This window comes from Seriola lalandi, unplaced genomic scaffold, assembly GCF_002814215.2.
Source record: "Seriola lalandi dorsalis isolate HSWRI2012SDOR001 ecotype SW California unplaced genomic scaffold, Sedor1 jcf7180002054486, whole genome shotgun sequence".
Classification (NCBI taxonomy): Eukaryota; Metazoa; Chordata; class Actinopteri; order Carangiformes; family Carangidae; genus Seriola; species Seriola lalandi.
In genome coordinates, this window is record NW_019525039.1 from 467282 (window position 1) to 481046 (window position 13765).

Below are 13765 nucleotides of genomic sequence, written 5' to 3' on the forward strand. Positions count from 1 at the left end.
ATTACTGGAGGATAACTTGATCTGGATCTACATTAAATATAAATATGAGAATGCTTTTCTTCTTTTCTCTTTCTCTCCCTCTCTGTCCACACATTCTTTTCACACCAGACTTTACAATATGTTTGCTGAATTCCTGGGCTTCTGTTTTTTTTTTTTTTTTTAAATGCTAAAGAAGCCAAAGTATCTATTCCTCCAGTCCATAACACACACACACACACACACACACACACACACACACACACACACACACGCTCTCAAAGCTGCAGTCATAACATTGATTGCACAGACAAAAGCGAACTTCTGTTGAGTTTCTGTAATCCAAACCACAACTCTGTTCAACTCTGTTCAACTCTGCTCTGTCAGCTGGATCATTACAGTGAAAAAAGACTCTGCCAAGACTTTGGTTATCAGAAAACCTTTTTGGAACACATCTTGTGAAGTTCTTTTAATTATTAAACACCTGACAGATGGCTTTCGTCTGATAAGCCAATTTATTCTGGCTTTTTGGCGTTCGCAACATGACCGAATGAACCAACAGGTCTTGTTTTTTTTTTTCTTCTTTATTTCTCAACTTGTTCCTGTGCTTGAGAAAAAGTTGGCCTAGGAGGTAGTAAACAGCGCAGTCATCTTCCAGCTGATGTTGCAGCCTTCACAGACCCCCTTGTCCTCTCCTGACCGCGAGGATGTCACTCTCAGCATGTGCCAGTTGCTATGCTAATGAGCCAGTGTCTGCAGTGCCCATGTGTGAAAGTGCTGTATTATCTGGGAGCTCACTTTTCTCCAGCTGTGTAAAGTTAAGCACGACAGTTTGTTCAAAGGGCTGTGAGGTCTCCGTGCTGCTCAGTCTATCGCGTTCTGTGCTTTTCTCTTAAGGTCCATTAAGATGAAACAGGCTCATGAAACAGTTACAGTAATTTTTGTCTTCTTGGATTGTGTTTTATCAGAGCCTTTGGCAATTGTACATCATTTTTCCCCTCTTTATGAATTTTGAACACCGCATTTCAAATATTAGGAACATACTTGAAATATTTCCCTTACTGCCTGTGCATTCTTGCATTTTATGTATTAGTAAATGTGAGTCTGTACTGGCTCAAAAGATTTGGGTCGGATTTGCAGCAGGGGGGTTCGTGAAGGCCAGATTGCCACAGCAGGAGTGTAGGATGCTGTTATTAAGAGGTAGGGGCCACATACTGGCTGTCGTCATCAGCACCTAGGATATATATTTTTTTTTTATCACATGTTAGTTAAGGCCACATCTACCAAAGTTCAAACACAAGATTCCAGGAGTTTTACAGCAATTATCTTTTTGGTTTTGGAACAGTTTAAACATTTAAACAATTCAGACCTGATTCAGCTGCAAGAAGCCTCTTGACATTCAGGGATGTAGGGCAAATAATTGCTAATCAATAGTTAGCTGAAAGTTATTTTTGCTAACACAGCTATGCAAAGGTAAGGATCCATCCTGGCTCAAGTCATAATTTTATTGTGGCTACTTGAGGCTTGACATGGATTTCACTTAACTTGACACAAAGGACAGGGGCTTCATTTGGAAATGATTGGACATTTAGACTGTGAACATATTTCCCAGTGTGTGCAAGGATATAGTCCTGTGACCATTAATAAAATAGTTGGATTGAATTAGTACTTGTGTCTCCATCACTTGTGAGTGTGTGTGTGTGTGTGTGATTTTGTGTTCTAGGAAAGTTTTCTGGTGCAAAACATACTCCTGTATCTTCATGAACTCACCGAGGGGTAGCTTATAGATTTAGTAGATGTGGACCCAGGGTAGACTCCTGAGGCATTCCACGTGAGATGCATTGGTTTTTTGTTGATTTATCACTACAACTCACACAGAGGTTGTTATTTAAATGAACAGAGGACCTCAACTACCCAAAAAATTGTATAGATGCTTTGGTTAAAAAAAGCTGAAACTGATCGCAGCAACCAACCAAAAAAGTCTGCATGATGGGTTAAAACAGTATAGTTATTTAATGACACATCATTTTTCTGCCGGCTTTGTTGGGAAAACTTTACATGGTACTATGATACTACTACAACACTGCTGTAATAGATGGCATTTATTTACAAAAAGTCAGTAAAAAAGACAATTTGGGCCCTGGCCGATTAAAAATGTCAGTTGTTATTTCTACCTCTGCCAGCAGACAGATGTGTTAACAGATAACACACGGCAAGGAAAACCCCCTGTGAGTTGTGGTGGCAACCTGCCCTCCCTCTCAGCACTCAGCAGCTTAGTGAAAGGCCAAGAGGAATCAGAGTGGTGATTTATATGCTAAAAATAGTAACCTTGCCTAGCCTAACACCTCATGTCTGGGTAAATGACAGCTCCGTTTTGTTCTATTTAGATTCTCTCCTCACCTTAATAACCATGGCGTATTCTCCTATAGCTGGAGGCCAAGACAAGGGTATTCACTAAGAAGTAGCCAGCAATAAAGTTTGTGTGTGTGTGTTTGTGTGTGTGTGTGTGTGTGTGTATCTGTGTTTGTGTATCTGGGGGAGTAAAGTGATGGCTAGCTCAAGCATTTTAATCAAGCTCTGTACTACATTCCACAATGCTTTAAAACACGCCTGTGTGTCCATCCATGTGATTGACTGTGATGCCTGAGTGGCGCAGTCTCTCTAGTACAGTAGAGTTTGATGGGAGTAGGAAATGGTGATTAATATGATGTAAATGTAATTAAAAGGACCACAGTGTAATAGCAGTGACACAGTAACACAGACTGCTTTGTTTAGTTCAGCAGACTGTCACAATGTCATTAGTGCCGGGTTGAGGGGCTTGACCATGATTCTTTGAAAATGAGTAACAGGAGCTGGGCAGAGGAGGGAATTATTTAACAGTTAGAGGCACTGTTAAAATTTAAGAAGACTCCCAAATTAACCAGAATAGCTCATTTAAAAAACCAAAAAGTAATTATTTTTAATGGCAATTCAAAAATGTCAAATTGTTTCATTAAACATGTTTAAATATCGTCATCATTTGTTTAACTGCAGACTATAGGCAATATTAGTAGCATTACTTAAAAATACAGTAATCAGTACTTTAATCAGTGCTCATTCTCCTGGTTTTACTATGTACACAGTAACAGTCTTTATCACAAAGTTAGATCAAACTGTTGTGGTTTCACCATCTTTCTAAATGCCAGTCATCAGTCAGTTGGCATATAGCTATTACTCAGAGTTGCTCATTGCAAACTAATAACTGTAGCTGCAGCTATTGATTGAAGAGATTGTCCAACAGGCACACATACTGCATCTGTCAAACATATCCTTACCCTTCCCAAAATACAGATTTTAAGTGAAAGAAAAGCAACCTGCTGTGCCTTCCCAAATGTTGCTTGTGTGTCTGTGTGTATACACTCATATACACATAGACACAGGTTAACCACAGGAGAGGGTGACTCAAAAACTGGTACAGGAAGGAGCATACTGCCACTTCCAACTCAAATGTCATCTCCCAGTGAGGGATGATGGGTAAAAAAAGGGAGGAGAGTATTAGGTGAGAGAGTGAACACAAGAGGGAAGAGAGAGAGAGAACTCAGAGAAGTTGATGGTGGTCAATAATTGTCTGTTGCTGGATATTATGGAAATGGTTCACCTTGAAGTGTTGCTGTCATAACTTATTTCTCAGTCCTGTAGGGAACAGATGGGTCAAAGAGATAAGTGAAGGAAGGATGTGGCAGGGATGAAGTGATGTGTCTCATTTCACACACTCTCTCGCTCCCTCTCTCCCTCTGGCTGCAAATGTCACACAAGGTGGATCGCTTTTGACTCTGTGGGATGCAGGTGGACTGAATTAGCTACCCAGCCCCTTTGATGATTGCTACACTCAGGTCATTCCATATTCTCCTGTACAATAAAGTCAAAAAATAGTGTTGTTGCGATTCTGAACGGCGGCTGTTTCACGGCCCAAAAGTGATTTTGCAATTTGTTAACCCTTCAGAGTCGACTGCAGTCTCAAGTGTTTACAGGGAAGCTTGCACATTCTTTCACTCAGTGTGATGACATGCACTTAAGTAACATGGTTACAGTCAGCTTCCTGTACTACCATGATTATTTAAACATCATGTATAGCCTATGAGAAACCAGGTTTCCAGAATATAGATAGGGGATTAGAGAAGCCTAATTTTTCCAGCTGGGTTTCTCCTGCCTGGCAAAAGCCAATTTCTGGGTCGTATATACTGTATGTATACTGTATAGCTGGAGTTTCTTGGCTTTTCACATGTATATGCATGACTTCACACAGACAGAAATCTTTTTCATTTTGTGTGCATGTTTGATGTTGTTCTGTCCTCAATAGTGATACACGGGTAGCAGTTTTATCCACGGGCACTGTGGTTAATATGCAGATCGGTCGGGCCGGGTCATAAAAATTAACATTGTGATTAACAGCGGATGGGATGTGGGTGAGTGAAATAATCTATAATGTATGAGGAAAATATTAATCACATTCTATGAAATGTGATCATTTTAAAAAATTTTATCAGACTGCGTTTGGACTGCTGACTTATGATTAATTAATTATTTTGGGCAGCCAAACATTATTATGAGCTTTTAAATAGTTTGTGTTTGGGAAGTATCACAGACATTCAGAATTTAAATGTCAACCTGTGTTCAGATTATTGTGGAAATACCTGTTGCCATTTTCATTTGACCAAAAAACGGTCAACTTTTACTTTAAATAAATGTTTGTTCATTTAAAGTCAGCCTACTTTAGTGTAATATGTCACCATATCAACATGCGTATTATCCCATTGAGAAATAATGGTAATCTGTGATCGGGTGCGGGTCTCTAAACCATGGAAAATAATTAATTTGTGTGGGTGGTGGGTGGATTATTTATGCATATGTGTGAATTCGGATTACATCAGAGCTGATCCACGCATCACTAGTCCTGAATGTGTTATAAGGCACCAGTGTTTACTGGCTTGACAGCCCACATGGTATTGGCCATTCCCACCAATTATATCTGTTGAAATTACATTATATTACATCAATGCTGTTGGTATGGAAATCACTGGATTTGATGAATGTATTTGTAGAGGCTGTTAACTAGTAAGCTAGTAGTGAGCAGCTTTAATATTCACTGTGGTGAGAATCTCCGTGTTCATTTTATTCTTATGGTCTGCATAATGCATAACACAAAGCAAACACGTCACACATACAATAACTTAGTCTGGATTCTTTCAACTGAAACTGAGATAAAAGTAACTGCAGCACCGGTTGTTGCATCTGTTGAGTGCTACAGGATTATTTTTCTCCAGATTATTTTTAAACATTTTTGCTTTGTTTTGGTATTATCATGCAATGTCCTGGGGTGCTTGGAAACCAGTTTCAACAGAGGAGTCACATTGTTTATTTTGGGTTGGCAATATGGATGTAGTTGCAATGTTACATTTTCTGTTGTCAAGTTATTAAGTGGAAATGTAAATTGCAAAAGAGGTGTAAAAGCAATAGCATTGTAATTTACATCCATGCATATTTCAGTATATATCAGTAAACAGGGTGAAAATGTCATTGTTCATCATTGTGAGTAGTTTGTATTCAAGATGGAGGGTGACCCTCGTCTTTAACATCATCCGCCTCTGCTCCTCCTCCCTTCTGTTGGGAAGCCCCCGCTCCCTTCACCCTGCCAAGCTCTTCATTAACAGAGGCTGGTTGGCGTCCTGCTTGCTAATTAAACTGGATTGGAGAGCCTGGCTAATTAGCCGACATCACTGTGCTGACCCCCTGTGCTTCTGTTTTCATCACTATCTCCTGGTTGCCTCCAGTCTTTTGATCAGCCCTCTGCCCTGCGTCTGTTTTTGATCTGTGACTTCACATGCAGATCTGCCAGGGCAAATACCAAAATACGTTTAGGGATTAGTTAAAGAAAAAATATCAGATAAATCATAACTTAGAAGTAAAAATAATAGCATGGCTTGTGTTGAATTTTAGTAATTTGGTATATTTCATTCCTTGTGTGGGCAGTTCTGTCTTTCAGTACAAAGTTTGTGTTGGATCTATCTTTGTCAACTTTGGAATTATAAGATAAAATGTTATCTACTTTACATGCAACTAAATTAATTATAGCTTTTATGGTCAATTTTGACAAAAGATCAAGTTAAGGGTTGGCTTAGTCTTGGTGGCCATCTTTGTTTATCTGTGCTCACTGGTGAAGGAATCTGTTCTGCTGCCACAAACTAAAGGAGAACATCTGAGATTTCTGTCTCCCTTGTTTACCCTCATCATGGTTATAGCCAGCATCCATCATTGTTATCATCACTTATACCAAATGGGAGTCAATGTTTACTCCTCATCTGTCATGGGTTTGCGTGTTTTTTCCTATGTCATAAGCAGTGTTGTTAACTTCATGTCAGTTACAATTCACCAAACATAGTCTTTTCTGTTGTTCAGATTTATACAATACCAGTGCTCAGTGAGATCTGTTCTATAACAGCTGGATACTCTGCATATTGGTGTACACATACCACTTTAATTGTTTGTTAAAGTGGGTATCATGGCCTGTGAATAAACAGTACACGAGTCACACCTTTAAACAGAGACAAATACAGATGTTATTCTCCTCTATTGATGCAAAATTACTCAAATGACATGTCTTTGAATGTGACATATGGACAGTCCTATTGGCTTTCTTATTACTGGTAGCCAAAGGGGAACCCCTTTGTTGCTTCATCCAATCAACATGTAACACCCTCTAGTTTTTTTTATGTGGTTGTCATTGTGGCTGTCTTGTGTTGAGCCTATATAGTTGCTTTCGGTATTACACTCTGCTTCCCCTGCTGCTCAGCCAGGGCAGCGCCACCCAGTCTGTCTTGAATTTGTCATTAAGACCCAATTAGGCTGTAATAGGGGATAGAAGCCACAGGGGTAAACCCTTCCATCCCAGAGCTTGCAGAAAGGATGTGTTAATGGACAACCAAACATGCCCAGTGATGTGTAGTTGGGTACACTCATTTACAGGTTTCATTTTCTGCACATTACCGCTTGCCCTAGTGAATCTTTAAATTGCACGTTGGAAATCATTATAACAGTTGAGTTTGATTTTGAGGTCATTTAAGTAGTGAAATTACTGTGGATTGAATAACCTTCAATGTTCAGACTGAAATATCAACATCTATTATATGGATTCCCATGAAATTTTATATTTCATGTTCCCCCGAGGATGAATCACAGGGACTCATGTGATCCCCTGACTCTTACAGAGCGCCACCTTCTGTGGGAAATTAACATATTAGAACTGATGAGGTTCACATTTGTAGTTTTGAGTGAAATGTCTGGTAAATCTGGGAAATACATTTATATCCTCCTCAGGATGACTTGTATTAAGTCATAGTGATCCATTGACTTAACATCCATAATCAGGTTAAAACTTAAATTTGTCCACTTCTTGAACTAATTCTCATCCGCCTCAGCTGCACTTTGTGTTTAGTGGTAATTGGCAAAGGATAGGATGCTAACATGCTAAACTAAGATGGTGAACATCTTATACCTGCTAAACATCAGCATGTTAGCATGCTGAGATTAGCATAGCTCTAAGCACTGCTGTGCCTAAGTACGGTTTCGCAGAGCTGTTATCATGGCAGCAGACTCTTAGTCTTGTTTGACTGTTGGTCAGAAAAACAGCGATTTGAAGACTCAATTTTATGCTTTGGAAATCTGATTGTTGTTGTTAGTTTGTGACATTTCATTGACTACTAGTTTAATCCATTAATTGAAAAGAAATCAATATTTCAATCAGCAATATAAATGTTTGTAGAGACAGTAAAAACAGGAACTGAGGAACTCTCACACTCACACAGGTACCATCATATTGCCAATTCAGGAGGCTAAGTGCCGGATTTCATGAGCCTCAGCAGTGGTTCACCAAGGAAATTTTAAGGAATGGTTCAGCCATCAAACGTGGATGTGACAGTTGGTAAAAATACATGATTCATCTGCAGCTGAATGTGGCTGTTAGTTGCCATCACTCATTCATGTTGTAGATGGATGGAACAAAGCAAAGGGTGGGGGACGGGGAGACGGGACGAGAGGATAATCCTTCAGGATCAGCTGTGTGTGGGTGGACATGAGTAAGTGCAGCTGGCACACCCTCTCTCTCTCTCTCTCTCTCTCTCTCTATCTCTCTCTCTCTCTCTGTCCCTCTGTCTCTCTCTCTCTGTCTCTCAACGGTCTGTTTACCTTTCTCTTTTTCGTGTTTGACCCTAAGTGACACACTGACTACTGGCCTGTACGTGGTGTGGTCTTGGCGGCAAATTGAGTGTATATATGTATCGTGTAACTTGCTTTATCTCTGCATGAAAACATTGACTTCAGAAAATGGAATAGTTATATTTAATATAGTCATATATTAAAGTTAATAATTCGGCCATTGTAATAAAAAATCATATTAAAGCATGATTCGGACATTCTGTTTCCTGCTAACCAGGCTGCGATAGGGTGAGGAATATTAGGTGTTCTGTCAGGATTCTCCGTTACTTGACTGTATTGTACGGTGTACGGTGGTTGCTGTAGCTGTGATACTAATGTATCTACTGTGTGTTTGCACAAAATGTGATGTTGGAGGACTTTAAAGTCACTCAAGATGATGGACATCTCAGACAAGCCGACCATCAGCCTGTAACTGCTCGTGTCATGGTGGGCAGCCTGAGATGTGCTGAACAAGCGAGAGTCACAGACGTATCCAGAAAAGGAGAGCAGAACATGTCCACTGACTGTGTGAAATATTTATGTTTGAGACTTGCATACACTTTATTTAGGTGTGATATTTACTGTCCTTTAGCACTAAATCTTCATTATGTATTTTTAGAGTTTGCGCTGTCGTTGATTAATTACAATGATTTAGTGATTACTTCCTCATTGCCGAGATTTTCTGCATTTCAAAAGTAAAAGGTCACTCCCTTTCCGTTTTAGATGCAGACCAGTGGAAACTGTGTCCAAGACATGTTTATGATGTATCAACTCCTTGGTACACAATAAAATATTCAAATGGTGTTTTTTTTAAATTGTCTACAGCAGCTGAAATGCTATCACACCTCTTTTGCTTCAGACCGGGGCTCACTTCTTACTTAGAGGAGTGGACAGCTGAAAGACAGACAAAGGAAGCATTGCTCTTTGTTCTGGAAAAGGTGCAAAGCCTCTGCAGACTGACAGGCACTGAAATGGCAGATTGGGAGCAAGATCTGAGGAGCCTGAATGAGTCTCTGTTGCCTTCGTCCAGAGGCCAGTGTCAAACAGACTGAAATGGCAAACAGCAGCATTGATCACTGTGGCGCCTCATGGTGTGATACTGTCAGCTCTCACTGAGATATATGCCCCCCTTACTGATGATTTATTTCTGCTGGGTCAAACTGGTTTCATTCATTTCACATCTGACACTTTCTCAACACACTGAAAAAAATAGGACACACATTCGTAGGACTGCTGTGCTTCTTCTCTTTCTCTCCTTCCTGGGAGAATGAAGCTCTCCTGTTTCCATGGAATACATAGACAGGTGTTCTTTCAACTAGATGCAGTAAAAAAAAAAAAAAAAAAAAAAAAGGAACGGACTAGCCTGGATAATGTTCTCAATGCAAATCCACTTAAAGGGATTCTAACTCTGAAAGAGATTTACAGTACAGCACAAATTGAGAATGAGCAGGAAAGCACTTCGAACAGGTCCTTGGAAAAGTGGCAGTTCTCCAGTGCCCACTCCGGTGGAGTGTGCTCCGTATGCCGCAGTTTGAGTGCACATAAGGCATGAATGAATGTAAGCATGTGACAGGGACCCTGCACTGTATAATGTAAGTGCTGCAGTGGCATTCTAATTAATCTTTACTGTACCACTTACCTTCAAGTGATACCCAAATATTATAGTAGTTGCAGTAACATGCGTACCATAGTACAGTACAGAAAAGAATAGAACAGGATGGTAACTGGTTCTGCTTGTTCAACAGATCACATCAGAAAAACTTCACATTTTACTTAACATCCACATATATTTACTTATGGTGGAGTTTACTCCGGGTGCCATTTGTTTAGTTCAATGCCATATTTTATTGAATTGTAAATGTCCCGCAGTGACGGACAGAGTGCCAAATGAAATGGAGTCAGCTTATGAATGTTACATTACCATTTTAGTGCTGAATTGAATTGTCGACCGAAACGCTGAACAGGAGAATTCTAGAAGTGGCACCATGTATTATTTCTTTCCAGTTAAAGTCCCCAGATTGGTTCTGCTAAATCCACTGAATCATCCCTTGATGTGTTAACAGGGCTCTTCATTTTTCTCTACCGGTGAAGCACTTTCTCTCAGCTGTGTGGAACATTTGACCTGTCGTAGCTCTGTTGCATCCTCTTACATCTCTGGCTGTTCTGAATGTAGCTAAAGGTTACTCTTTATACTAAATATTACCTTATTTGAGTATCCAAATTATGTAATGGATGCTGGCCCAGTGAGTGGCGATGAGAATCTGATAAAAAGATTGGTGCTGCATTTACTTGAAGGGGGGAAGGAAGCTATCCATGCAAATACCAGGCCTGTGCTCAGGAATGGCAAATGCAAACGAAGCACAATATATGGGTTGTTTTATTAGTGCTGTCTTACAAGTCCACACAACAGTGTGAGGATACTGTGTAAATGTATTATGTTGTGTTAGAACAAACAGTAATAGATAATGTTTTTCTGTGTATTTGTGGTGATGGCTACAGGTCTGAGCTGGTTGCTCTATGTGTGTGAATTTCACTTATCATTAATACTCTCTAATCTATTATATTTTGACCTCATATATTGAATTTTAGAAAAATACTATGTGTCATCAGGTACCAATATCTAAAATCCAAATTATAACTCCGAACCCGAATCAACTTGGATCGAAGCACTTGATGAGTTTCAATATAGTCTGGGGTTTTTAATGATGTAAAGTTATCAAAACTTATTCGATGGGAGTCATTTCACGTGGTTAGGGGATAATGAAATCATGTAGCTTGACTGTGATTTTGCAGAGGCGTGCAAGAAGAGGTTCCAGCCTGTTTTACATCTTGTAAAATGCTCACGTAAGCACCGTTAAAACAGAATTGAGAGGTGGGTGATGAAATATTCCGCTTCCTTGTCTTTGGGAGAAGCTCTCTTGATTTGACACTCAATTTGTGTTGAAAAAATCAACACAAATTTTTTTAATAACATATGAGATCAATGCAATCAACATAAAAAAGTGTATACTATTGTTTTATGAAATGGTAAAATTAAAATAAGATGGAGTCCAGGACTAGTTGTATGTAGGAAAATAGTGTAACGTAGCAGAAGCCAACAAAGAGTGTAGCTACAGTATTATCTTTACGGAGATGTGATTTAGCCTCTAGCAACCTGTAGCTCCTTTACTACCCTTACATCTTACTGACACTAATGTGCAGTATTAGCCTGGAGCAATGAACTGCGATAATAGGAAGCTAATGAGGAATGAAAAGCTTTCATGGCTTTGATGAGTGTTTACACCCATTGACTGGAGAGCCAAAAGAACAACAATACATGATACTAATTTTTCTATTATTAGTACAATGCACACAGTCTCATAAGGCTTCTGACACTTATGGAGTAATGACAATCAAGAAGCAGTGTCTTTTTCATTGTTTATGGTAATAACTGAGAATTTAATTGTGTTGATTCAACAAGACTCGGTCTTCAAGTGTGCAATAATTCCTAGATGAATCGTGTGTACTGATATGAGCATGGCTTTGAAAATTAATCATGTAATTGCAAGAGGGAAATGCACTGTATTTATTTCTTTGGTGCTCTTGAATTGAATGTTAAGCCCACTGAGTATGAACAACTCAATTGTCACACACTGATGTGGTCAAGGAAGATGGAAAAAAAAAAAAACCCAAAACCAAGATTCAATAAAAGGCAGATACAGATTGATTGGCTGCCACTTCAGAATGTACCAGAGAAGAAAATAACCGCTGACTGTGGTCAGCTGATTGTCTCCCGAGTGACTTTCATTTTCGTGACACACAATGGTGTTTTGTGATGCAGAAGGACAATTTCGCTTTCCACTTGTCCTTCAAAATCATGTGTAAGTGAAAGAAGAAAGGGACGCTGAAATCAACTGAAGTCGTTCTTCCAGGCTAGATTTTTTTTAGAAATGATGGCCTTATGTCAAAAACCTTTAAACATCCAGTATTTTGCTGTTACTGAGGTATCAATGCACATCTGTCTGTATTTACTTAGCAACTTTCTCAAGGACACACATTTCGCTCCCTTTTCAAAACTCAAGAGTCTCAAGAGAACTTCATTGTCACCTGTGTATTCATGCTCAAGTACACAGTAAGGATAAAACGCATTTGCATTCTGGAGCCAGTGGTGCTGCAATTAACTAGTGCAAAAACAAGACAGTCAACATAAGGTGCATAGACAGAAACAAAAACAAGCTCATAAGAGAGCTCATAAAAAATGTCTGAATCAGACGGTCGAAAGGCCCTTTTTTAATCAAACCACATTCTTAGTGATGTCATCAGCCGGCCACAGACCTATTAGGTCTTTTTAAGTAACATGAAGAAAATGTGTTCTTGCAGCTTAAACTACATAACAGCTGGCATTTGCTTTGTGTTTTTGCTCATCCCATTGTTTAAGTTTTTTTTTCATTCCTCTTTTCTCTTTTGATTATTCCAGGATCCCAGAACAAAACACAAGTTTAAGATCCACACCTATGGGAGCCCCACCTTCTGTGACCATTGTGGCTCTCTGCTCTACGGCCTCATCCACCAGGGCATGAAGTGCGACTGTGAGTTATTAAATTTAATTTCTGTAACATCAAACTCAGTGTGTGAGAGAGATTTTAAAATGAGCATTTCATCAGATAAAACCAAACAACTGAAAATGAAATGGTTGCCTGTGCTTGTTTTAAACAGCTGATTCATGTGTAAAAATAATATCTGTAGCATAATATTTAACATTGAGTCTAAACTGTTGTTTATCAATACTATAAATGGCTGTTTAGATTGTCAATCATCAGTATCAAGAGGTTAAAGTTGTGAAGGAGGAAAATTAATCCTGCACTGTTCTGTTATACAGGTCAATGAGTCGTAAGTATGGCATGCATATGAAAATAATGGTTTGCTGTAAGTGGCTCTACACACATTATGTTCTGTTTTAGAGCCACTTTATCAATATCAGTGTCCTGATAAAAAAGCCTATTGTTCCTCTTCACGGAATATCACAGGTTTATGTATTTCCCCTCCTTCTTGACTTTCACTCATTAAAATCGCACATTGTCTCTATTTTCAGTCTGCAGCTATGTTGGCTGCACCTTGAACAGGCCTGCTATCAAAGCTTTACCCGGACTTTATTAATATCCCTCTGTCACTCCTCTTCTCTTTAATCTTATGTTAGTGGATTAAAGTCTGAATGCCTTAATGAGCTCCTAAATACATTATCCGCCACCTACTACAGACCACCAGTTATGCCTAATGAATGCTCCAGGGTGTACATAAATAGAGATGTGGAGCGGCAAATTATTTTGGCAGATCAATTTCACCTCTAATCGCGGCACAATAAGATTGCACTGTAGTATTTTTAAGCACTGTTGAGCCACAGGAATGTCACTGTGAGGCACGAAAAAAAAAGTAATTGTGAACATAGAGAGCAAAGTAGCAGCATGACCATGTTTCATTATTTTTCACCTTCTCACCTGGTGGCATGATGATGTAACCACTGGAAACTGTTCCCAATCCATGACAGGGTGGCTCAGCTGGCTGACACACATGCCATGCATGA

At 39.3% G+C, this 13765-nt stretch overlaps 1 protein-coding gene across 4 annotated transcripts in view; it reads left to right on the plus strand.

Annotated features, from left to right (window-relative positions):
- The window catches only part of prkcaa (protein kinase C, alpha, a), a 141624-nt gene that overhangs the window by 62627 nt on the left and 65232 nt on the right, over positions 1–13765 (plus strand). For all 4 annotated transcript variants that reach the window (XM_087175732.1, XM_023412695.2, XM_087175733.1 and 1 more), the window contains exon 4: positions 12662–12773. In XM_087175732.1, the coding sequence (XP_087031858.1) occupies positions 12662–12773 (112 nt within the window). The remainder of the gene's footprint in view (positions 1–12661; positions 12774–13765) is intronic.